The 23,159-nt window shown below is 53.4% G+C and overlaps 8 protein-coding genes across 8 annotated transcripts; 5 read left to right on the top strand and 3 right to left on the bottom strand.

Moving 5' to 3' along the window:
* Positions 1–41: 41 nt before the first annotated feature.
* On the top strand, positions 42–629 carry AB675_7086 (putative DNA glycosylase; the record flags this gene model as incomplete). The annotated part of the gene is made up of 1 exon (XM_018147427.1): positions 42–629. The coding sequence occupies one exon, from the start codon at positions 42–44 to the stop codon at positions 627–629; it is 588 nt and encodes a 195-aa protein (XP_018003449.1).
* Positions 630–848: 219 nt separating this feature from the next.
* AB675_7085 (Urea active transporter) lies at positions 849–3,150 on the bottom strand (the record flags this gene model as incomplete). Its single annotated transcript, XM_018147426.1, has 5 exons — positions 849–2,580; positions 2,668–2,794; positions 2,844–2,949; positions 2,999–3,022; positions 3,070–3,150. The coding sequence occupies 5 exons, from the start codon at positions 3,148–3,150 to the stop codon at positions 849–851; spliced, it is 2,070 nt and encodes a 689-aa protein (XP_018003428.1).
* Positions 3,151–4,242: 1,092 nt separating this feature from the next.
* On the bottom strand, positions 4,243–6,454 carry AB675_7084 (Protein DSF2; the record flags this gene model as incomplete). The annotated part of the gene is made up of 2 exons (XM_018147425.1): positions 4,243–4,399; positions 4,461–6,454. 2 exons carry the CDS (start codon positions 6,452–6,454, stop codon positions 4,243–4,245), a joined length of 2,151 nt encoding a protein of 716 aa, XP_018003315.1.
* Positions 6,455–9,893: 3,439 nt separating this feature from the next.
* AB675_7083 (Beta-chimaerin) lies at positions 9,894–13,643 on the top strand (the record flags this gene model as incomplete). The annotated part of the gene is made up of 5 exons (XM_018147424.1): positions 9,894–9,986; positions 10,035–10,065; positions 10,116–12,941; positions 12,990–13,085; positions 13,141–13,643. The coding sequence occupies 5 exons, from the start codon at positions 9,894–9,896 to the stop codon at positions 13,641–13,643; spliced, it is 3,549 nt and encodes a 1,182-aa protein (XP_018003410.1).
* Positions 13,644–16,056: 2,413 nt separating this feature from the next.
* AB675_7082 (uncharacterized protein) lies at positions 16,057–16,539 on the top strand (the record flags this gene model as incomplete). Its single annotated transcript, XM_018147423.1, has 1 exon — positions 16,057–16,539. One exon carries the CDS (start codon positions 16,057–16,059, stop codon positions 16,537–16,539), a length of 483 nt encoding a protein of 160 aa, XP_018003490.1.
* Positions 16,540–16,684: 145 nt separating this feature from the next.
* Positions 16,685–18,386, bottom strand: AB675_7081 (DASH complex subunit ask1; the record flags this gene model as incomplete). Its single annotated transcript, XM_018147422.1, has 4 exons — positions 16,685–17,016; positions 17,076–18,081; positions 18,130–18,236; positions 18,293–18,386. 4 exons carry the CDS (start codon positions 18,384–18,386, stop codon positions 16,685–16,687), a joined length of 1,539 nt encoding a protein of 512 aa, XP_018003567.1.
* Positions 18,387–19,047: 661 nt separating this feature from the next.
* On the top strand, positions 19,048–20,055 carry AB675_7080 (uncharacterized protein; the record flags this gene model as incomplete). The annotated part of the gene is made up of 1 exon (XM_018147421.1): positions 19,048–20,055. The coding sequence occupies one exon, from the start codon at positions 19,048–19,050 to the stop codon at positions 20,053–20,055; it is 1,008 nt and encodes a 335-aa protein (XP_018003251.1).
* Positions 20,056–20,534: 479 nt separating this feature from the next.
* Positions 20,535–22,735, top strand: AB675_7079 (Chitin synthase D; the record flags this gene model as incomplete). The annotated part of the gene is made up of 3 exons (XM_018147419.1): positions 20,535–20,594; positions 20,641–20,807; positions 20,857–22,735. The coding sequence occupies 3 exons, from the start codon at positions 20,535–20,537 to the stop codon at positions 22,733–22,735; spliced, it is 2,106 nt and encodes a 701-aa protein (XP_018003137.1).
* Between the last annotated feature and the right edge of the window lie 424 nt (positions 22,736–23,159).

Raw genomic sequence — 23,159 nt, 5'->3', positions numbered from 1 at the left:
AGAATACCAGCGACAGCAACTCCACCCGTGCCAAGCGCTCTATGGCGTCTGTCTATGGCGGGTCTGACAACTGGGAGGCCATCGTTAAGGGCGGCCAGTCCAAGCTGCAGGAGGCGATCAAGTGCGGTGGCCTGAGCGTCGTGAAGTCCCGCGTCATCATCAGCATTCTCAACCAAGTCCACGAGAAATACGGGAAATACTCACTCGACCACCTACACACCACATCGACAGAGGACGCGATGACGGAGCTGATCAGCTTCCAGGGTGTTGGCCCGAAGACTGCGTCTTGTGTGTTGCTGTTCTGTTTGCAAAGGGAGGATTTCGCGGTTGACACGCATGTATATCGGATTACTGGATTGTTGGGGTGGCGGCCGCAGAAGGCGAATCGGGAGGAGACGTATGCGCATTTGAATGTCCGGGTGCCGGATGAGGATAAGTATGGGTTGCATATATTGTTGGTGGGGCATGGGAAGAAGTGTGATGAGTGTAAGGCGGGCGGGAGGAATGTGGGCAAGTGTGAGTTGCGGAAGGCGTTTAGGAAGGAGAAGACGGAGAAGGGGGCTTTGAAGGAAGAGGCTGACGAAGAGGTGGAGGATGTCAAGACGGAGGAGATGGACGAGGAGGACTAGTAGGATTGTGCGGGAGGGGAACGGTCATCGATGACAATCCGACATGTATAACACGTGAGGGACGAAGCGGACTGTGGAAGATCTGACATGTAATAACAGCCTCAGAACATCGTCTGGAATGATAGAATCCAAGTCCATAGGGCACTTCATTCATCCCCCAGACCGAGCCTGTACCATCTTCCCCACACCCATACGACTCGCATAGCCCCCTGAAGCTTATCACTTCGAGTACCGCTCGTTTCTGACAATCCTCCCGAACACCTCCTTGATGAACCCTTTCGTCTCCCATATGGGAAGTATACACGTAATAGCCGCACTAGTAAACACCCAAATAAAGCTAATCACCACCCAAGCCGTAAAGAACCCCTTGGAGAAGATATAGTGCGACAAAAACATCGGGATCGGGACCAAAAAGTCCATGATGAAAGGAATAACGATCGACGCGATGATGGCGGTCTTGAGCGCGCGGCGGAGCTGGTTGGGGGACTCTTCGAGAAGGGAGTCTTTGGAGAGCGTGCGGGTGGCGGTTGGGGTCTCGATGTCGGGCGTGGGCGTTTCGGAGGGTGATGGCGAGGCTGGGATGGCCTTCTCGGGTTCGGAGTCGGAAGCTGTCGTTTCGGCTGGAGGTTGAGAAGCGGCTTTGGGCGACATGGTGGTTGTATTCTCTGGAGCGTCGACCACCACCGCGCTCTCGGCATTGATCGCACGGGTGATTTCCCAGTCAAAGTCGTCTGGTTTGATGTACGTGACAATGACGGACACGATGCCGCCAACACAGACGGCGGACAAGTTCCCAGCGAGTGTTGAGTACTCGGAATTTGTGGTCTCGAGGGTCAGCTCGCCGTAGTAGCACTGTGCTGTTACGAGCCAGGACATCACACCTGCCGCAAGCCCGGAAAGGGCGCCGGAGATGGCGGCGATGCGAGTCTGCTTCTTCCAAGTGATGCTGAATGCGACTGGGAAGACGGCACCGCCGATGGCGAGACCCATGAATAGGAACAGCCAACCTAGGTCGATGCCGGCGTGTTGCCAGATGATGGCGAAGATTGCCATGACTAAGCCGAAGATAGCAACGTTGACGTGTGATACGAAAATGAGAGTCTTCGGGCTGGCGTTGGGTTTGATGTAGGTCTTGAAGACATCGAATGTGAGCACAGAGCTGACTGCGATGAGCTCAGCGCTGGCGCAGGACGTGACTGCCATGAAGAGAGTGATCAGTAAGGCTGCAGCGCCACCACTGCCAAGTACGGCGGACGCGGAGAAGGCTGATGCCAGGCCTGAGGAGATCTGACTTCGTGTTGGTACTTCAGGATATGTTGGGAACGAGGGGTTGTCAGTCAAGGCAACAGCCGCGAGACCGAGGGTTGTCGCGAAGCCAAATGGAATGGCGAACCAAGCCAGGCCTCCCAGGATATATGCTCGGACAGCTGTCGAGGGTCGCGATGCAATAGCACGCTGCCAGTACGCTTGGTCGAGGAAGACAGTGCCACACCCAGAGCACAATTGGATAACACCAAAGATCAGTGCTGAATTCGACTTGATAGTCAGATAAGATCCATCCTTGTTGCCATCCACAGGTCTCAGCTCTGCCGCTCGCTCAAGCAAATCGTACATCCGAGAAGGTGAGCCTATCAGATCGCCCTCTGCATATATCTTGAACATGAAATAGAGGATAATGATCATGAGGATGATGGTGTGGCTATAGTCGCAGAGGAAAGTGGCTCGTAGTCCGCCGGCAATGACGTACAACACCACGCCGAGCGGGATCAGGAAGATGGCAGCATAGACGTTCATGCCAGTGAGCGCTGTCAACACGGCTGAGCCACCAAGCAGCAGCTGTGAGCCGACTAGAATATTGGTGACAAGTGCGAAGAACAGAAACACGCAGTGAGCGAGCTTGCCATAGCGATATAGTATGATTTCCAGGAAGGTGTGGGCGCGAGGAGCATTCCTTTTGCGTCAGTCAGAACATGTATCGAGAAGAACCCGGAACGGGAATTTGATGCCTCGCCCGATTCAGGTTTACAGGTATACATACATCTTGGTCTTACAAGCCAGAATGGAAAACATCAAGATCTGGACAGTAGCACCAGCAGCGTACCAGAATGGACCAGCCACGCCATACGTGTAGGCTACGGTCGAAGACTGTAGTAAGGTAGCAGCCCCTGACTGGCGGTCAGATGACATGATGTTGACACCCCGCGAGAGACTTACAGGTCCATGCGGACACAATACCAGCAGCGATAAGGCCTGGCTTGACGCTTCGGCTGGCGGTGTTGAACTCTTCGCTGGTCCTGGTGTCGTAGCTTGTGTATCTATTCTGCTAGACGTTAGTTGCGCTGACGTAGGAGACCGCTGCTGTTGTCTACCTGGATGAGTGCCAAGCCAATCATCTGGAGCGTTGTTAGCATCGGTGTGACCAGTTCGTGGAGAGACGTACCAAGAGCGTGAAGAACGCTCCCACACCCACGACAACGCCATAGCCGACGCCGCTGGGAAGGGCTGCTTCGACGTCAGACATGGTTTCCTGCAATCGCAAGTCGTGTGCCGCGCAACGCTAGTCGTCGTCCACGCTGCTACCAATGGCACGGCTTTGGGGGATTGTTGTGTTTAGAAAGGATTTGAGCTGAAGAGCATCTCAACCCCCAGAGCCTGGTCATGAAATACTTCGCATATCAATATCCTGCACGCCCAGGCCGTCGGCGAGATACTGTGATCAGCATGCAAGTGCCGTGCTGACGGCGCCATAATGACGTGACGATAGCATCTACCATCCGTATCCTATCGCAATGATCTGAGTCGTTGATGAAGATCTGTTATCAGTCGTTTGAAGCCAATGCAGGTACCAACTGTCGATCCATGGGATTCACGTGGAAGTCCGCACGACCGCACCTGCCAAGTTGGGTCTTGTACCGAGCTGATAGCGCAGGCGAACAGATGCTGATAAGGCTCTGGCATGGTGGATGACGGTGATGTGCGATACACGCATCGCGGAGTCTGTTCGTCGGTCCCGCTGCACATCCACGGCAAAGGAGATAGGTGGAGTTGAGCCCAAGCTCTGTGAATGGTATACATGGCGAGCGACACACACGTCTGATGTGTCGAAGAAACGCCGAATGTTTGTAGGTTCTGTCTGTGGCCGGATGACGGCAGCGCTACAAATCGCCGGCTGACAAAATAGCGCTAGCTATGACCGGTTGACCGGATTTCGTCCATCATTTGGATCCGGGATATATATGCACTCGTGAAGAGAACTTGGGGGAAGCCGCCACGACGACCGCACGATGAGTGTACCGCATGCCAAACCGGTGTGATTCAGAGCATCTTAACATGACCAGACTGATGATTGAGCCAAAGACTTGTGGTTAACACCTTTGTCAAATAGACTTGTTCATGTCTAACTGATCTCTTTTACTGTGCGCCGTATCTTCAGCTAGCAGATAGGCAGGATTGACAACGTCCAGATATCAACAGAACCACAACTCTTGTGACCACGTCTCTCGTAGCTGAGAACCACAGTCCGCATGCTTGCTATTCACTCCAGAATGTGCGCTCAAGGGCTGAAAAATCATATAGCCATAATTTGCACTTTTGTCGGGTATCAAGTCTCAACCTATGTCACCGTCCTCTTTCGCTGGAAAATGGACCTCGTGCGGCTTTTGCTCCTTGCTCTGATCTTCTTCTCTTCTCGCTCGCTCTCCTTGCTAGCGCGGCCCTTTCGAGCACTTCTGTCATCATCGTCGTCGTCATTGTATTTATCCTTGTGAATCCTGTTGTAATATGTGTCAGTACACTGTCAAATTTTGGCTGATGGAAAATGGAAGTGCTTACCAGCTATTTCCAACCATACTCACGCCCTTAGCCTCCGCCATGCGGTAGAACTTGGCCGCACGCTTCATATTCTTCTTGCATCCGATACCCTGCGCATAACAGAAGCCAGCTTCTGATAATGCGTCGGCATCACCCCAGTTCCCAGCAATTTCAAAGCATCTCAATGCCAAAGCTTTGTCCTGCTCCATTCCCCAACCATTGAGATGACATTGGCCCATCTCGTAGATCGCAAGGCCGAATTGGGCTTTATGCGCCTTTGACTCGGCTAGGTCGGCCTTCGACTTGGGATCTTCGTCGTCGGCAACCTCCAACATGGCATGGTCGACTGCTTTCCGTAACCAGGTGGCGCCTTCTGTTTGGTTTGGGCGCATGCCCCAGCCGTGGCGGCAAGCTAGTGCGTACAGAAGCATGGCAGTGGGATGCTCCTGCTTGGCGGCGATCCGCAGGTGATAGGTTGACTCTTTGAGACTTCCCGCCTGATGCAGATCGATGGCTTTCGTGAGGTGGTCATCCGATGACATTGACTGGTAGTTGCTAGCAGACCGTGATGTGCCTGGCCGGACGGTGCTATTCGATCGGGAAGACTGAGAGATCTCATCTGTGGGAATTGGTGGTGGCTGAAAATTGGTTCTCGTTGCGTGAGAAGTGTTCGGCCGGACGGTGGAGACGGAAGCATCGCTTGAAATGGCGAGACCAGATGGACCAGATGATGAGCTCGGTCTCCTCGCGGGCTCAAAATTGAAGGCGAATTCTGTGCGAGATTCTTCTGTCGAAGTCTTGAGTATGCCAGGCGAAGGCATGGGGAGCTCATAACTCGGCCGAGCTTCTGATGGCGGTGTGCCCGGCACGTTCGGTTCCTGCCATTGGAAGTCGGGCCCTGAGAGTCCCTGGAAGAGCGCAGAGGTGCGATCAGACTTGCGACCTCTCGGAAGTGTCCACTTGCTGTGTGTATACGACGAAGAGTCCACAATGAAGCCTTCCGATACGGCCGATCGGGAGTCATCGAAGGACTGCGAGGGCGTGGGCAAGTCGTCGAATGCGGCTGATATCCGTCTGTTGCCGTCCTGGGAAATGGGTGAACCGACCCGTAGATTGCTAGAACTAGCAGAGCTCATGGGCCGGGAGAAATTCATGGCGGATCGAGCTTTCGACTGTGTTGATTTGTTTGAATTCAAGGAGGGTGAGCGATCGTGGGACGGGTTGTATATCGATGCGGACGAGCGAGGTAATGATACGCCACTGCTGGAAGACAATTTACGTGGCATCTGAGAGAAGGTTGAGCCGGCGTTCGAACTGGTGTATTCGTCATCGGAACTTTCATGATGAGGTCGTCGAGCGAAGGCGGCACTTGGTGGTGCCAAGCTTAGGTCTGGATTTGAAGCAGACGAAGACTGGCGGTACATGCCGGAGCGTAGGTGGTCGTAGTGCTTATGTTTCACAGGGCTCAGATCACTGCCCTGACGGTGCATTGATGCTGGCGACTCGGCCCGTGGTCCGTCGAAGAAACTGCTGTTACCATCAGGCGCTTCCTCGAGAGGAGTCATGAAGGGCTGGCTGTCATGACTGCCGGCGCGAGAGGGCACACCGCTGTGCATCGGATATGAGGACTGCGGGCGCTCTTTCGGTTCTAAGATCTGTGGGTTGGTGCCAGAGTCTTGTCTGAAAGCCTGTGGAATCTGAGGGACCGCATCCTCCGCCGACAGTTGCCTGAAGATCTGCGGCTTGTTCTTCTCATGCTCATCTAGAGACTGGCTGACGATCTGCGGAGGAAGTCTGCTCATGCGCCGTTGCCCTTGCTTCCTCGTCTCCTCCAATTCGCGCGCCAGTCGTCGGCTCTGCGCAGCGAAGGCATCGAGCGGAGATAGCGCCGGCGGGATGTCGCCATCGAAGTGCTGTATTCGTGGTGAGGTCCAACCAGAGCGGTGACTGGCGGACGAGGTGGCGCGGAAGTCATGTTTGGGCAACTCAATGAAGTTGGGGCGTGGTTTGTCCATCCAAGACAGGTTCTTGGTCCGAGCAGATATAAATCAATGCGCCAGTCGTATTCATGAGATTATGACGGTGTCTGTGGTAGTGGCGTGAGACAAAGGACGACAATTGAACGGATAGAGTGCGTTGGGGAATGTCGATGGCGTAGTACGCTCGTAAAGGTGATCTTCGGCAACGTGGGGCGAAGGGTCGAAAATTGTGGCGAAGCGCAGAATTAATGCTTATTGATAACGAGCGACCGTATTATTGCTACAAGCACGGGCAGGCTGGGATTGCTGGTAAGGATTGACGGTCGTTGAAGTGGTTGAATGCAAGGTGCAGGTTGAAGTGAGTCGAGGCAGCAGAAAAAAGTGGACAGCATTTTGGCTTTGCGGAACGCTGCAGGAGGTGCTTCAGGGGTCAGACACCACCACACGCTCTCGCACTATTGCCGAGTAACTATGACTGTCCATAACAGTAGTATGCCTCAAAACATTTGTCCTTTATTGAATGCTCTTATTCTCGCATCGACGGAGGCGGTGCCTTTGCAACCCACACCGGACGTTGTGGCTCAGGAGACCCTTGGACACACTTTGTCGAGATCCGTGCAAAGTCCCGACCACCCTGCGGCCCGGTCGTTGAAGAGGCGGGCGAGTCTTTCGAGAAACCTCCCAGTGACCCTTTCAAGCAGCGATCTTGTGCTACCTGTCCCAGCTCCGATGTCACGACTACAGGCTGTACATATACAGCAACTCCTTCCACCTACAACGTAGCAAACAATCGCGGTGGCCTGGCCGCACAAAGTTGATGATTGTACCACACTGAAGATGGTGCTGGAAGGCAGATGGAAATGCTTGGTCCTTCGGCAAAGTGATACCATTGTAGATCTATTGCCATTTGCTGCCATTCTGGAGATTGATATATTTACGATTCTGGCCATTGACCGACACCACGACTTGTTCTTGCGGATAGTAATGCCTTGAATACGCACAACTGCCGTTGATCGGCAGAGCCTCATGGTCTAGCACACTGCAAGACATCGTATTCTCCGACAATGTTTGGCTGCCTCAAACAGGCGTCTTCCCTGTCAAACACATCTGAATCACAGATCGAAGGGACAGGCCGGGCACCTGGCAAAGTAAACAGGGGTAACCGAAGCCCCGCCAATTCTTTCCCTGAAGCCTGAGCCACTCGTGGCAGCATTTCGCTAGAGCCGGGTCATGGAGATCGTCGTTGCATGCATCAATTCTTGATTCGAGCGTGCTTTACGCGTTGATCTTGTCGCGTTCGTCTCAAGCAACGCGAGGGCTCTCCCATTCGGCTCTACCGATTGAAGGCGGTTCAAAGCAAGCATGTAGGCCGCTGATTCAGAGTTCCTTTGCGGGCTTTCCCTTCTCCCGGCCAGGCTGCGCCACCCGCAAAAAGGGTCTGTTCCGCAAACACAAAATGCTTGTTTCTAAGTGCAACGGCACCGACTATAGCGAGACATCGTGCAGCTGTTCTACTTTCTGTCGCAAGCAAACATAGACAGATGCACCGCTTTGGTGCTATGGTGTACTGCAAACCCTTCAAGAGGCCCGACTCTTGCATCAGCGCATCAACTTCGCGAGATCCTTCTCGCTAGACTGACCAAGGAATACAGCACTTGTAGGCAGGCAATAACGATTTTCATCTCGATCACTACAATCTCCTTACTCAAGTTCATCAAATTGTGCCTGCCGAAGCGGTCCTGCTGTTCCTGGACAATTACCGCCATTCACGTACGAGTCTGTCATTGCGCCAGAAGGTGGGAGTGTCTAGTGCGTGGTCAGAGCTGGTGACAGTTCGACCGGCGTGAGTAGGGCTGTCACGCCTTGGAGGAGACCAGTAAGTTTATGTACTGGACGTGACAGCAATCCCTCCGATGAGCTATCGTTCGATCTGAGGATAGCGGCGAGGACCTTCAACATTTGAAAGGACAATAATGACAGGCTTTTGAATCGTCTTGCACTTGCGCCTGGAGACCCAAGCACAACTTGAACTCAGCTGCTGCATACTGCACATCTTGGCCTTGAGATGAGGCAACTCGCAGATTGTTTAAGCAAGTACTAGAAGGAGATTTTGTTGATAGTCCATAGCCTTGCCCAGTACAGAATCTCAGTTCGCTCACCGTCGTTGCTGCTAGGGTCGAGCGAAGTGCCCCAAGGACTCAAGGAGTGATGTTCAAAACGGCTTCCGCGTTGTGGGGAACCTCTGGAAACACTCCGCGCTTGTTTGAGTGGACGAGAAATTGACGATAGGCTTGCCCAAGTTGAGCCAGGGGGTGGGCACCTTTGTGGCTTCAGATATCTGAAACAAATGCTCTCCTGGTGTAGCTTAGCCTCTAAGTCTCCTCAAGGGCAAGCAGTGAACGAAATTTGGCGACGAACTGAAGCGTTGACAGCTTGGGCTCTTCTGTTGAGGTCGTACGGCTTTGTCCTTAGAACGTCTGAGAGCACAGCGCCAGGTCAAGTCGTAGCAGAACTGCTGCAGAGCATTGGCTGTGGTGGTTGTAGTATCATGCAGAAGAAAGGGGTTTCTGGTACCGCATACTGACCGAGAAAGGCCGCTGATGGGTGGGCGGTTTGCTAGTGCAGGTCATTAGTTAGCTGTAGTTCAACCCACGTCCTATTTTCGATGTAGCAAGAGATAGGATCGCGCCACGGCTCAGACCTGGCCACAATGCATCAAACCAGTAACAGCACAAACTTAGCCATATAGACCATGCCTGAGCAGTAGAGGGTGGGTGAGCAATACGGGCATGAACTTATCTGGCTGGCTGAGGGGTAGGAGGTGCATATGCCCTTGAAGAAGATCATGCCAAGGAGTAGGTAGCGAATGCAGCCGGTGGAGTTCTGCAAAGAGGCACCAAAAGAGGCTGCTGCTGTCGAGGATTCACTTCTGCGACATCGAGCAGCATCTCTTCACTGCACTGCCATAGAAATAATCTGCTCCTCTGGAAGGGACGCTCTCTCATGACATCCATCTCTTGCCACATCACGCAGCGCCAGATTTCGGTGTAATCGGTTGCTTACAATTTGGCTTGCACTGCGCCTTTGCCCCAATTCCATCTCCGCCTCCCTAGAGCGTCTGCGCTGTCGACTTCAACAAGCTGGGCCTTGAACAATATTGACTACACCCAAGCAAGAAGCACCATCAGCCTTCTGCTCTCAGCGACGAACGATCTCAGCCGCCTGTCGAGCGACAAGTCGGCACCCTTACTGTACACATTCTGTTTCGACCCATTCGTACAGGACTTGACAGCCGCAGGCTCGGCTGCAGAACCCAACACCATAACAGAGATTGTGGTCTGGCTATATAATACATGTGTGGGACATAGCAACAAGTGGCACTTTTGCTTTCTGGAGCGCGGTCGTGCAGACGTTGTGCTTGGGCTTCTTGCGGTGTATCGCTTAGGAGGCACTTGTCACAGCAAAGGCTCTCAATATGGCCGCTGCCGCTGTCGAGTCCGGCAACCCATATCCAGAGTCGCCGTACGACGCTGATGATGTTGCTTTCCCGTGCAAAGGATGCGGCGAGGTAAGGAGCCCTTGCGCTGGGGACTGAAGCCTGCTAACCATATTCCAGATTCTGGAAGAGGGCAAAGCCTTCGAACTCGGTAAGTACTCGACCAAGTTGGGAGAAACGACAGAAACTGATCGATCACAGCTGGAAACCGATGGCACATTGACTGCTTCCGATGCAACACCTGCGGTACTCTGCTCGACTCGGATGCGAACCTGCTCCTACTGGGTGATGGGTCGCTGATCTGCAACAACTGCACATACAGCTGCTCAGGATGTGGCTCAAAGATCGAGGATCTGGCTATCTTGACTGGCGACCAGGCGTTCTGCTCAGACTGCTTCAAGTGTCGGAATTGCAAGAAGAAGATCGAGAATCTTCGATATGCTCGGACTTCACAAGGCATCTTCTGTATGGACTGTCATGAAGCTCTCATGGCCAGGCGGCGGAAAAAGACAGGTCGTAATCCGGCATCACGTTCGAAACTGTCCAACAACATACATCTCGACAAATCTCTCCCGCCACCTCCACCATCGGATTCGGCACCATACCAGCAAACGGATTCGGAGTATGGCAGTCCTTATGTCTCGCCTCCACTAGACTCTAGCGTCCCATCAATATCAAAGACTGTAGAAGGATTGAGACAGACAGATTCTAGAGAAGAAGACTTGACTAGCAGCACAACTCTGAACAGCCATTCACCCAGCAATGAACCTGACAGCACATTCAAGGGCGGCCTCACACTGCCCTCTACAACATTCAACGGCAAACGTGGTTCATTCATTGCACCAAAAGCGGAGCCTGCTGCGTCTGGGGAAGAATTCCTGGTCCCCGTTGCATTTGACCCCTCCCCGGCTGTTCAGTCACCACCACAACAAAGTCAACAGAGAGAGGTTCCTAAGATCACGGAGGAACGTCCGCGCGATTATTTTTCGCGAAGTCAGAACTCGCAGTCTACCAAGATCTCGAGTCCTCACATCACTTCGCAGCTTCAGGGACTGCAACGGTCTCAGCAATCGTCCTCGGATACTTTGCGCAACAAGAAGGACGATAGCAGCAGTCTCAACAATTCGACTGTTGCCTCACCTCAGTTGCCGTCTGAACGACAATTCTCTGAGTCCAGCAGTACGTCTCAGAGTGCTCGTACAGGATCGACGACTACAGAAGACAAGTTCAAGCTGCAGGATGCGCCAAGCACCAAGCGTATGCACTCGTCGCAAAGCTCTCGATCTGACAGTGGCTACACAACTGGTTACACTACTGCCCTACCACAAGATCCCGCTGACGTCTACACAACACCGCGACATTCTATCGACGACAGTCCTTCGATCGATCAATCTCCGCGGCCACCTCAACACCCAGCTCTCCTAGCTGCTTCGCTACCGAAACGCGGTGACTCTTTGGACCGCGCAAAGATGAACCAAGGCAAGACTATTGCACGGAAAGAGATCAACACCACGAACACACCGTCTTCGTTAGGTGATGTGATGAATCAAAAGCCCAACAACGCAAGCGAGGCAGCCAAGGTCAACGGTGGAAAGGTGATTTCTGCACCCATCGAATCGCCCAAGTCCAAAAGCATCTACGATACTCCTACCATACCTACTCACGACCAGAAAGAGTCTTTCACTGAACCTAGAAGTGCTCCCATGCCACCTCCTGGTTCTGCCCGGTCCCGCAACGAGTCCGTTAGTACCATTCAGTCCGACATGTTCAAAGCCGCGCAGAAGTCGCCGTCTCTGCCAAGGTACTCAGCTGGCGGAGACTTCACCATGGACGAAGACATGGCAAGAATACTGGGCAACGAGAACGCCGAGCAGTCATTCCTCAAACGTGTCTCGAATTCTGTCCGTCACGGCAGAAGCTACAGTGACAAAGCTGGTCGCATGTCTCGGGATAAGTGGCCTCGATCGCCTGCTCTGCAGGACATCAGCAGCCCCAGCACTGCCTCCCTAGATGGTGTCAGCGATCAGCTAGCCTTCTACAAAAACCAGACACGAGATCAGCGCGTCAAGCTGATTGCACAGGAGAAGAGAATTGCGGAACTTGAGGCCCAGATCGCGTCTTCGCAATCGATCAGTCAAGTCAACTCGGAATTGAGGGAGAAGCGATCAACTATGGTCGTTCTCGATACACAAAAAGAGATCGTCGTCCGAGAGCTCGAGCTCATGACCGAACATCTCGCAGCTGTCAAGGCGAACAAGGAGCCCATGGACGTTGGCAAGATGACCAATACTGTCCTCCGCGAGTTTGCTGCTTCGCTCGAGAGACTGAAGAACTCCTTCACACCTCAACTGGAAGACTTGATCGAGAGACGCAACAGTCTCCTGGAAGAAATCGCCAATTTGACAACAGTCAAAGACAAGAGCTTTGCTGAGTTCGAACAATTGTCGTCGAAGAACGCCCAACTGGCCGAATTGAATAATCAGCTGGTTCATCAGATCCAGAATCTCTACAAAGCCAATTCCGGCCAGACTCCAGAGCAGACCAAGACACAGGTCAACGGCCTTGGCATCTATACTCACCACAAGGACAAGTCTATCGAGCAGGCCACGCTTTCCCGTAACCTGTCCACCGACAACTCGCTAGCTGACTCTGGTACCACGCTGGGTGCTGGGGAAGCTGAGCCTGTGACTGTGCTGCAGGGACCGCAGGTTGTCAATATCAGAAAAGGTCAACCTAAGAAGTTCGACTGGCGCAAAGGCCAGAAAGTTGCCAAGGGCGTGACTAAAGGCATCAAAGGAGCTTTTTCGTCCGCACAACAGAACTACAGCCGCGATCTGCAATTTGCTGAGACCGGTGCCTACGGCCAGCAACCTGCTGGTCAAGGTCCTGAGTATGGAGCGACTTTGCCTAGACAAGGTCAAGACGCCAAGGGCTTTGGCTTCTTCGGCGGTGGACCCAAGGCTGGTGGAAAGGGCATGTATGGGCAGGGTAACAACAGTGAGCCTAGTCTGCTCGATGCTAGCATTCGTGAGTATACAACCCAGCACGTCGTTCTCGCGTACTAACTCAGTCTAGACCTCTTCGGCTCTGATCTCGAACAACGTACCGAGTACGAAGGTCGCAGCGTGCCCGTCATCGTCAAGCGCTGCATTGATGAAGTCGAGACGCGAGGTAAGAGCACTATGTACATTCCACAGTTGCTCCCGTGCTAACGTTTCTGCTCCAGGCATGGACACCGAAGGCATTTACCGGAAATCCGGCGGCAATAGTCAAGTCCAGCAAGTGCGCGACGTATTTGAGCGACCCTCCGTCGTCTCACACGAGATCAGCGAGGTCATTTCCGACCCAGACATGGACATCCACGCTATCACCTCCGGCCTCAAGCAGTACTTCCGGAAGCTACCAATTCCGTTGATCACCTTCGACGTCTACGATAAGCTGCTCGACACCACAACCATCGAGAACCGCGACGAAAAGGTCGCTGCCATGCGCGAGGCCGTCAAGGCGTTGCCACCTGTGCACTACGAGGTGCTGGAGTATCTGATGAGGCATCTGGATCGTGTGGTGGAGCTGAAAGAGGAGAACTTGATGACGAGCACGAATATTGCGGTGGTGTTTGCACCGACCATTATGCGGCCGGAGAGCTTGGCGAGGGAGCTGGGTGATACGAAGGCCAAGAATGAGGCCGTGACTGTGTTGGTTGAGGAGGTTGATCGGATCTTCCGCTAGAAGCCGAGGAGCACGAGCAGGAGCGCAAGACGCGCTCAACCATTTAAATTTGGAAAGCTCTTTTGGGCATATGAACTGACCAGGCGGCCTCCGGGCACAATTCTCTGGTTATGGATTCACAGGCCGGGTTTGAGAGAAGCGTGTGTCAATAGCAAGGCGTTTGTACGCAAATGGTGTATGGCATGTGAGTGGGCAAGGTAGCCGTATGGCAAATACTCCATTTGGATATGCTCATCTGGAGTCCTTCAGGGAATTTCGAACGTGCCTACCTCTTGGCCTGCAGTTTGAGAAGTGATGCAAGACCTTTGGCAGGCACTTTGGCCCAACAGCCTGCCCCACATTGCTCTTCCATTCAAGCTAACCGTGACCCGGACTGATAAGTCGACGACCTGAAATCTACTACATGTTACGGTTCAGGTAATTACTTGAACGTTACTTGTCTTCGTCTTCGCAATGGGCGACGGGCCTACCGTGATAGTGCCGCCTTCAGCAAAGACGTCGCTTTTCATCGGACTGTCTGCCTGTGTGAGGCGCAGCATCGATCGAACATGTTCCAGCCTACGGTCGGCACCACTGTGACTGGCAACGGCATACCCATAGCGCGATCACTTCTGGTCAATGTTGTCCCTCTGAATGACCAGCGTCCGATCCTCGGGCTATTCAGATGGACAATTGCCAGGTTACAGGGACCAGCACTCATTATGGCCCACTTGCAACACCGGTGACATCGCCCCAGCTATCTTCCATCATCGACCAGGATGGGCTCTGTGAGCAATGTAGTAGGCTTGATCTTGCACCACCAAGCCAGACTCAGCAGGAAATCGCGAAGCTCGGAAAGCTATCGAGCATAGAGGATCCAAATTGCCGGCTCTGTACTTTCTTTCGAGGCTTACGCCAAATGCGCGAAAATGTCGGCATTGACTGCATGGGCGAGTTCGGAAAACCGTACGAGATCAGTCGATATCCGGAATGTTGGCTGCGAAATATGGATCTGCAGACAGGTGATATTGTTTTCACTTTACAACCCATTAGACCTGACAAGCTGAGGTTCGACTCGAGCCGGAGTTCTGATCAATTCTTTCCGGGCCTGACCTTCGTGGGTAGTGCCAGCGCGGTCAAGCACGGCGGGTTGGTCAATTACGTGACGATACGAGATCGGTTGCAGTGTTGCAAAACGCGCCACGGTTTGGACTGTGCACCATTGGCGTCTCCCAAGCTTGCAGCCTTTCGAGTCATTGACTGTGTCGCCCGGACAGTCAATCTCTGGAAGGCTGGATGGGACGCTCCGTACGTGGCGCTCAGCTATGTCTGGGGTAAGCAGCCAACAAAGGCACCCACAAATCATGGTGAGAAATTGCCGAAAAGACTACCTCAGGTGATCGAGGACAGCATAAACGTTGTTCGAGGCCTCGGATATCAGTACCTGTGGGTTGACCGATACTGCCTTCCAGAGGCACATGCTGCAAAGGCCCGCCAAATCAATCAAATGAATGTCATATACGAGCAATCCATTTTGACTATCGTTGCTGCCGCTGGATCGGATGATTCACATGGACTGCCGGGCGTTCGACAGCAGTGTCCGCAACAGCGATGCTCTGTGACATGGGGAAACAGTTCCCTGGTTTGTTTGCCTGTTGGCCTTGCCGTTCATGAGATCCAGACATCGAAATGGTATGTACCATGTCCAGACCGCATCCCCAGCTCAGATTGACCTCTCGGAGGGCCAGAAGTCAGATGATTGTCGTCCTCAATAGGCGGAATATGCTTCTGATTGACACGTGTCTTTAGGTTTACGAGAGGATGGACTTACCAGGAGGCGATGCTGTCACGTCGCTGCCTGTTCTTCACACCGACACAGGTCCACCTTGAGTGTAGGCAGGCGGTATTTCAGGATATGTTATCGACTGCGGAGAACCATTTGCAACATCCAACGCATCCCAGGCTACCAACCAACCATGACAGAACGCTGAGTCTCGCCCCTAGAAACCTGAGCCTGTTCAAGTTCAACACCATGATTAACGATTTCAGTCGAAGAAGTCTCACTCGCCAGGAGGATGCTTTCGATGCTTTCAAAGGTATACTGCAAGCTTTGAAACGTTCTCAAGCCACCTGCCACCCATTGTCAGAATTCTTTGGGATTCCCATTTTCGCTCAGGAGAATGAGCATACAATATCTACGCTATGTGGACTTTGCTGGAGCATGCAAGAGCAGCGAAACTGTCGCTTCGAACCCCCAGTGCGACGGCGGCACTTTCCAAGCTGGACTTGGCTGGGCTGGCGCTCATCGAGCACATCTCGTTTCGGCTGGTCGACGTGGTCGGATTTGCCTATGTCGACAGAACATCAGTGGAAAGGAAGTCAACTTTGTGGAGAAGACGTAACACGGGCAACCCTCTACCTTCATCATACAGGTATGGGCATATTGCCGTGGAAAGAGAGCTTGGACACTATCGCGGACCTATACGAGGCCGGGGCTCTGACAGCACCCATTCTTGGGATTCATGGCTGGACCCTGACAGTCCGACTCCGCCTGGATCAGCTCAACGGGGATACCGAGCGCCAGCCAACCGGGCCTCATGAGCCGTTCGTCAGACGGCACGACATAGTTGAGTTTCGCAATGCACGCTTCGTTGCGGAAACCAACAGCATTGCTCTGGAGCGACAAGACACAACAGTGACGTTCAAGGTGGTCATGTTGTGGCATAGACCAGCCGACTGTCGTAGCCACGTCAGCGCCTTGATCATTGCAGGAAAAGACGCTACGACGTCACCTCCAACATATGAGAAGATCGGCCATATACACTCCGCATGGTGTGACTTCTGGAATGAAGAACTTCGCTGTCCGAACCCAAAGCGGTACCCTGGCGCTGCGGTGGAGACAGTTTGGTTGAGGTAGCAGTATGATCTTGGGCTCGTTTCTCGGCACAAAATGGTAGCTAGCACGGAATATGCTCAAGAAGTGGTTCAGAGTTCCGTTCGAACATCTTCACTTTCCGAGAAGACCTTGTGGATGGATCAAATATCTAAAGTGTCAGCTAAGATCAGAAAGTTTCGTCCTCCACACGAGCAGGCCGTACGACAGTGGGACTTCTATCCGTCATATCCCCTCCGCCACCATCATCGAAGTCCTGCCCTCGATGCGTCGGCCGTGCTCCTGCAGCTCCAGGCGTCACGGGCAGATCTGCTTGCAGTTCGTCGTAGTCGTAGCGACCGTCATCCCCATCGACGTCCAGTTCGAAGTCGATGTCGTCGTCTGTGAAGTCAATGCCTCCTGTTGCTTGGGCACCATCTTGGCCGTCATGTTCCCGGTGTGGGCGATTGAGACCCGCAGTGGAGAGGATCGAGTCGACTATTTGGCGGGTTGCCTCTTTCGCTGTTCTGCTGTTAGTTTTCTCATAGGGCAGGGGTGTCAGAATAGAAGTCAGAACATACCAGGCGTCTTCAACAGCCGGTTCTGTGGAACATGGAACTGCATTGTCTTCGGCGGCGAGCCGAACTGCAGCACATCGCTGTCGTCTTCGTCGTCCGAGGAGTTGATGTCCCATGTGCCTCGCTGAGAAGCGGGGTGCTGGGGCGTGTATTGTGCGTTGCTGGGCTGTGGTATGCGTGACTGCTGGGCGGCAGCTGCTTGCGGGTCGCGACGTGGCGTCAGTACGGAAACGCCAGGTACTCGTGGAGCGTTGGAGCGAGGATTTGTCGGCTTGCGAGGGCTGAAGAGGGCAGAGTTGAGTTGTGGCGCGGGTACTTCTGGGCTGGACATGGGTGAGGAGTCGAATAGGCGACGTTGTGTGCGTTGTGATGTTCCCGGTGTCGCGGCATTGTGCTTGCGTGTTGTGAGGGGTGTGGCTTGGACGCGGTAGTTCTTATCGAGGATGCGGTGGAGGAGAGGGTCGGTCTTCTTGCGGGCTGTTGTTGGTCGTGCGGAGGAGGGCGGCGGTTGTTGGGATGGTAGGAATGGCGAGGACTGCGGTCTTGTCTCATACTCGGTCGGCTCGAGGCGAGTTTGTGCGCCGGGAGTAGATGGAGCTGGCTGTTGAGTGTCGTCGTAGTCGGTGGCTTTTGTCATAGACGTTGTGTCTACTGCTGTTTGGTTGACTTCTTGGCGAAGTGCCTCGTACGGTGATGGGTATTCGGCGTATGAGGCCGATGTGGATGTGTCGTCTCGTGCTTGTCTGTGTGTTGGGCGCGGTGTTGATGATTTGGAGGGCGACAGGGTCATGTTAGATATATCTAAGTCCTGTATCGAGTCGGTGGATATATGTTGTGCGGCTGGTGTCGAGTAAGATTCAGACGTCTCGAGTGTGGTGTGAGAGTTTGTGGCATGGGAGTCCTCAGTCTCGGTGGTGGTCTCGTCTGGAAGATGCGACTGCTGTATGGACTGGTCTTCGTAGCCAGAGAGTGAGACGTTGGCGCTAGCCTCGAAGAATTGCTTCCAGAACTGGCAAAATGTTAGTAGCGTTACAATAGCATGTCTCGAGCACTGTACTTTGGAGCCCTCCCAGACGTCTCTTGAATGCGATGCATACTCCTCAACGATTGGAAGAATGCTTGACGTGACTATGCGGTGTGCGCGACTGAAGTTGTGGTCGATTTCTGGAGATACAGTGTCAGTGCGTGCTTCTATGGTGGGATGAGGGGCACTGATTTACCTTGCAGGGTCAGCGTTATGGATTGTTCGAGCTTTTCGAGCTCTTCGGTGGCAGTGAGCTGTCGCTGTTGCGATGCTGAGCTTGCTCGTGCCATGGCGACCTTGCGCCGGCGTGTTCGACTGATCTATGACCTTTGCGACAGAATTGATCTATCTCGCAAAGTGGAACGCGTGAAGACCGCGACGAGGCTGCGTGCGCGATGACAAGGCTCGAGTCCTCGAAGTGCAGTGGGGAGACCTGAACCAGGCGGACTGTGTGAGGCTGCGTCGCTCCGAGATACTATACAATCGAGATTGGCCGAGCGCCGGTCAATAAGGCATAGTCGATACTTTGCCATTGGGCGGCGCTACGTCTCGTGGTCCTGAGATGCCCTCCATCCCGTCTTTGCTCGAAACTATTTCTTCTTGGCGGGCGGAAGATCGACGGCAGTGAACTTGAAAGCGGGGAAGAAAGTTGGTTCTGCCATGGTCGCGGGAACTCCGCCACCTACGCTCAGGCTGACGTGAAACCACAAGGGTACGCACAATATAGAGGCAGGATGAACGTTTCCTCTTGAATGCAACATCTTACCTCAAAACGTCTCTTTCCTAGACCTCCCTTCCGGAATCTCACCCTAATCGCGCCCTAAGCATGCCGGCGCCACTCGCTCGTGGTAAGTCATGGTCCTCCTTACATCACCATCCGGCGCCCATTCTCAGCTACTGAAGCACGTGCCTTGCTGTGCTCTACAGTTCGTTTCAATTTCTGTACTGACAATGCCCGCCCCGCCGGTCGCAGGTGCGATCATTGTCGCCAGTATTATCATAGCAGCTGGTATCGCTGCTTACGAAAGCGATAACATTCGAGAATGGGTGGAGAAGACGAGGCAGAAGATCGCGACTAAATTCGACGCCATAAGCAATGATCTCCAGCCTAGAAGACCTATTCCCATGCGGGTGCGGTCGACAGAGGCCTCCATGACCGAGGAGAAGGGCGAGGATGCGGAAGCAAAGAGAGAGAAGATGCGGGCACAGATAGCAGAACGAGCGAGGATACTCGAGGCGCGGTCGAAAAGGCAACGACCAGGGGCTTCCCCGCCTCAATCGCCCAGCTTTGATTCTCTGGTCGACCATGACGGCAAGCTTCGGTCAGAGGCCTCCTCACCTCCGATCACACCCATAGCCGATACAACAGCAGTCGAGACGAATGCATGGGCGGGCGAGCTGCGGTCGCGGCGGCTAGTCGACTCCAGGGAGGACTCTGAGGAGGGCCAGCTGCCGATGACGCAACAGAATGTGGCCAACCTGGAGCGGGAGATGCGACACTCGTTCAACATTTCCATACCTGAACGCTCAATACAGCCATCGAGTCACCCATCAGAAAGCCTCCTTGATCTGACCCCAACCACGGAGGACTTCCCGGACCCAGATTACTCAGTCCCTTCGATAGACTCCCACGACCGTCAGTCACAAGGCTACTTCTCAGCGGCTGCCTCGGACAACTCGCATACGGTGGCAGAGTCCGACTCACAATATTATTATGCGCATCCTTCACAACCACATCAGCCACTAGACGGCCGCTCCAGAACGATGAGTCCAACAGTCTTCGACCACCCGCCTTCGTCCGCTCAGAGCGTAGCAGGGAGCACATCAGTAGTAAACCCAAGCGAAGCTGAGATCAGCGAAGATGACTTGGTCAGTGAGCCAGATGGAATTCGAACTCCAGGTAGTGCCTGGACAGAGGTCGGAAGTTCCGTCAGCGGTGACGATAGACTCATACACTAGACAGGTGGCATGCCTGGATGCCAACAATACGATTCAGATGCGGTCATCCGTTTGCCGACTTGTTTATGCAGGTACCCGTTCCCTACTCTTCACCGATAGCGACTTGAGCACAGCCGAACAATATCGACTGCGGCAACGAAGCGCGAAGTTTGCGGTGTCGATGCACTGTGATGGGCACCTTCCTCGTGCTGCTCCTGACGATTTGGGCACATGTCCCTCGCTCTTGCCTCGATATGCTGCCAGTCCATCACCTAAGGAAAATTTCACTTCAGTCTCTCTTCACACAATGCATACGTCGCTGCACATCAGTGCTGCTATATTCCTACACTCTCTTCCATCTAGGCATATTGGACGTCAACGCAACTTTGGTCGTGCTTATCGAGCTTTCTAGTGTCTACAAGGCCTCAACTTGCGACCATCAGCACGACCTGTATCAGTGTCACCTGGGTGACGATCTTGACTGAGTCGCGCGATCTGCCATGGACGCTGATGCGACTCAACATGAGGACGCCGTTCCAGCAAAGTGGTCGAACAAAGACGTAAGTGTTGTCTTGGAGTCAGCTTCGCAATACTGACATCGCGCAGATCATCTACGTCGCTTGCGTTAGTCCAGTCCTCCTCGCAGCATTTCTCGAGTGGTTTCTATGGCTAGCAGCATTCTTCTATTGCTTGTACAAGGCTTTCCGGAAAGCAGATCATTGGTCGCAACGCCTGCTTGCGACACTGCTATTCTTCATCTTCTTGATCATACGGTATGCTAGGCGACTTCAGACATTGTGCGCAAATACTGACGAATTACAGAGGCATATTCCTGCCAGTGATGATCGTCACGATCCCGCTGCCCAACCGTATTACTCGATACTTTCCCGACATCGCCGTTGATGCTCTGCAGGAGTTCGCCTTCTACGCCTTTGCGGTGCTACTTACAATCCCATGGCTGGTGGTTGTATATCAAATCATCGTACATCCCATTGGAAGAAGGAAGCTTGTCAAGTATACGTTGGACGAACATAATGCACCTAAAGTCGTGGTGGTCATGCCTGTGTACAAAGAGCCTCCTGATTCCCTGTGGAAGGCTCTCAACTCTGTGGTCGACGGCGATTACCCACCGGCTTGCATACATGTTTTCCTTTCCTTCGACGGCGAAGAGATCGACGAGCTATACCTTCGGACAATCGATCGCCTGGGCATTCCTGTGACCATGAAGGAATTTCCGAAATCGATTGATGTCGCATACAACGGCTCGCGTGTCACCATCTCACGCTTTCGACACGGAGGAAAACGACACTGCCAGAAGGCGACATATATGCTCATTGACAAGATCTATCGTCAATACCTAGCCGAGAAGGACGACTTGTTCATCCTCTTCATCGATTCTGATTGCATACTCGACTCTGTCTGCATCCAGAACTTCATGTACGAAATGGAATTGAAGCCGGGCAATACTAGGGACATGCTCGCTATGACAGGGGTCATCACTTCTTCTACAGGCAGAATGACGCTGCTGACCCTGTTGCAAGACATGGAGTATGTTCATGGACAGCTATACGAGCGCTCAGTCGAGTCAGGGCTGGGAGCTGTCACATGCCTGCCAGGTGCGCTGACCATGCTTCGCCTGTCAGCATTTCGCAACATGGCCAAGTTCTACTTCTCGGACAAGGCAGAGAACTGCGAAGATCTGTTCGATTATGGCAAAACTCACCTTGGAGAGGACCGCTGGCTGACACATCTCTTCATGCTTGGTGCTCAGAAGCGCTATCAGATACAGATGTGCTCGAGCGCGTTCTGCAAGACAGAAGCGGTGCAGACTTTCGGCGCGTTGCTCAAACAGCGTCGGCGATGGTTTCTTGGCTTCATCACGAACGAAGTCTGCATGCTGACCGACTACCGACTCTGGCGCAAGTATACGTTCTTGTGTCTTATCCGACTCATGCAGGACACCATCCGGACGACGGCATTACTGTTCACGATCATGATGATCTCCGTGGCAACCAAGGCAAATCAGTTCGGTGACCTGCCCTGGCAGTTCATCTGTGTCTCCCTCGGACTCAATTGGCTGATGATGCTGTACTTCGCAGCGCGCCTCACACGGTTGAAAGCTGCGTTGTATCCGATGATGTTTGTGCTCAACCCATTCATGAATTGGGTCTACATGATCTACGGTATCTTCACAGCTGGTCAGCGTACTTGGGGTGGCCCTCGAGCAGATGCCGGGGCCGCGGATGCGAAGGTCACGCCTCAGCAGGCAATTGAGCATGCCATGGCCACTGGAGATGATCTGAATGTCGTGCCGGAGACCTTCAAGTCAGCTTTAGGAGCCCGTCAACGTCGCCTCAAACATACAACCTTGCAGCCATCACCAAGCGTCGAAGGTAGATTTGCACCAGCTGTGCTCTCGCCGACACCTTCACATCACGCCCGGCAGGAATCGGGTCAGTCGGATGTGGATATGAAGGAACTGATGGGCAATCGGGACATGTCAGGTGATTTGAGCGATTCTGAGGGCATCTCGATTCACACTCCCAGGCATGTTCCCACGAATCTACACATGACTGAAGCCATGTATGGTGTGGAGGGAATGGACGTGGCAGATCCTAATGAGCTATCCCGGCGCCTGAACATCATATCTGGTGAGACCTCGATGATCGGAAGAAGTCCTCTGGCAGGACGAGCCCGTTGACCGCGGCTCTGCCAATGAGTCAGCTGGACGGCGCTTTCTACGCGTCACCTGGGATGTCGGAAGTTGGAAATCGTGGCCATAGCACTGGTGGTCGTTCGAATCCAAGACGGCCTCATAGCGATAACTTGGACAGCAGAAGAATGCCTGATCGCCGGAAGTTGCAGAGGAGAGAGCGAGATCCCGCAAGCATGGTATGAGATCACAGGAGCAAGGATCGTTAGGACAGATCTAATTAGCTATCCTCAGGAATTAGTATCTTGTAGGCCAGTAAAGCCCTCCCCGAGGGTGGACAATTGATAAGGTTCTTGCCAATAGTCAATGAGACGGCTTCTGGCTGCTTCACCATGCTGCTCTTCGAATCATGTGGTGGTGCGATTGATGGCGAGTGGTTTGTGGCTGCTTCACCCAAAGCTGGTTCACACGC

The sequence above is a fragment of the Cyphellophora attinorum genome, assembly GCF_001299255.1.
Source record: "Cyphellophora attinorum strain CBS 131958 chromosome Unknown Contig5, whole genome shotgun sequence".
NCBI classification, from domain to species: Eukaryota; Fungi; Ascomycota; class Eurotiomycetes; order Chaetothyriales; family Cyphellophoraceae; genus Cyphellophora; species Cyphellophora attinorum.
The sequence above is the reverse complement of the archived record's forward strand: the minus strand, read 5'-3'. Positions and strand labels throughout refer to the sequence as shown.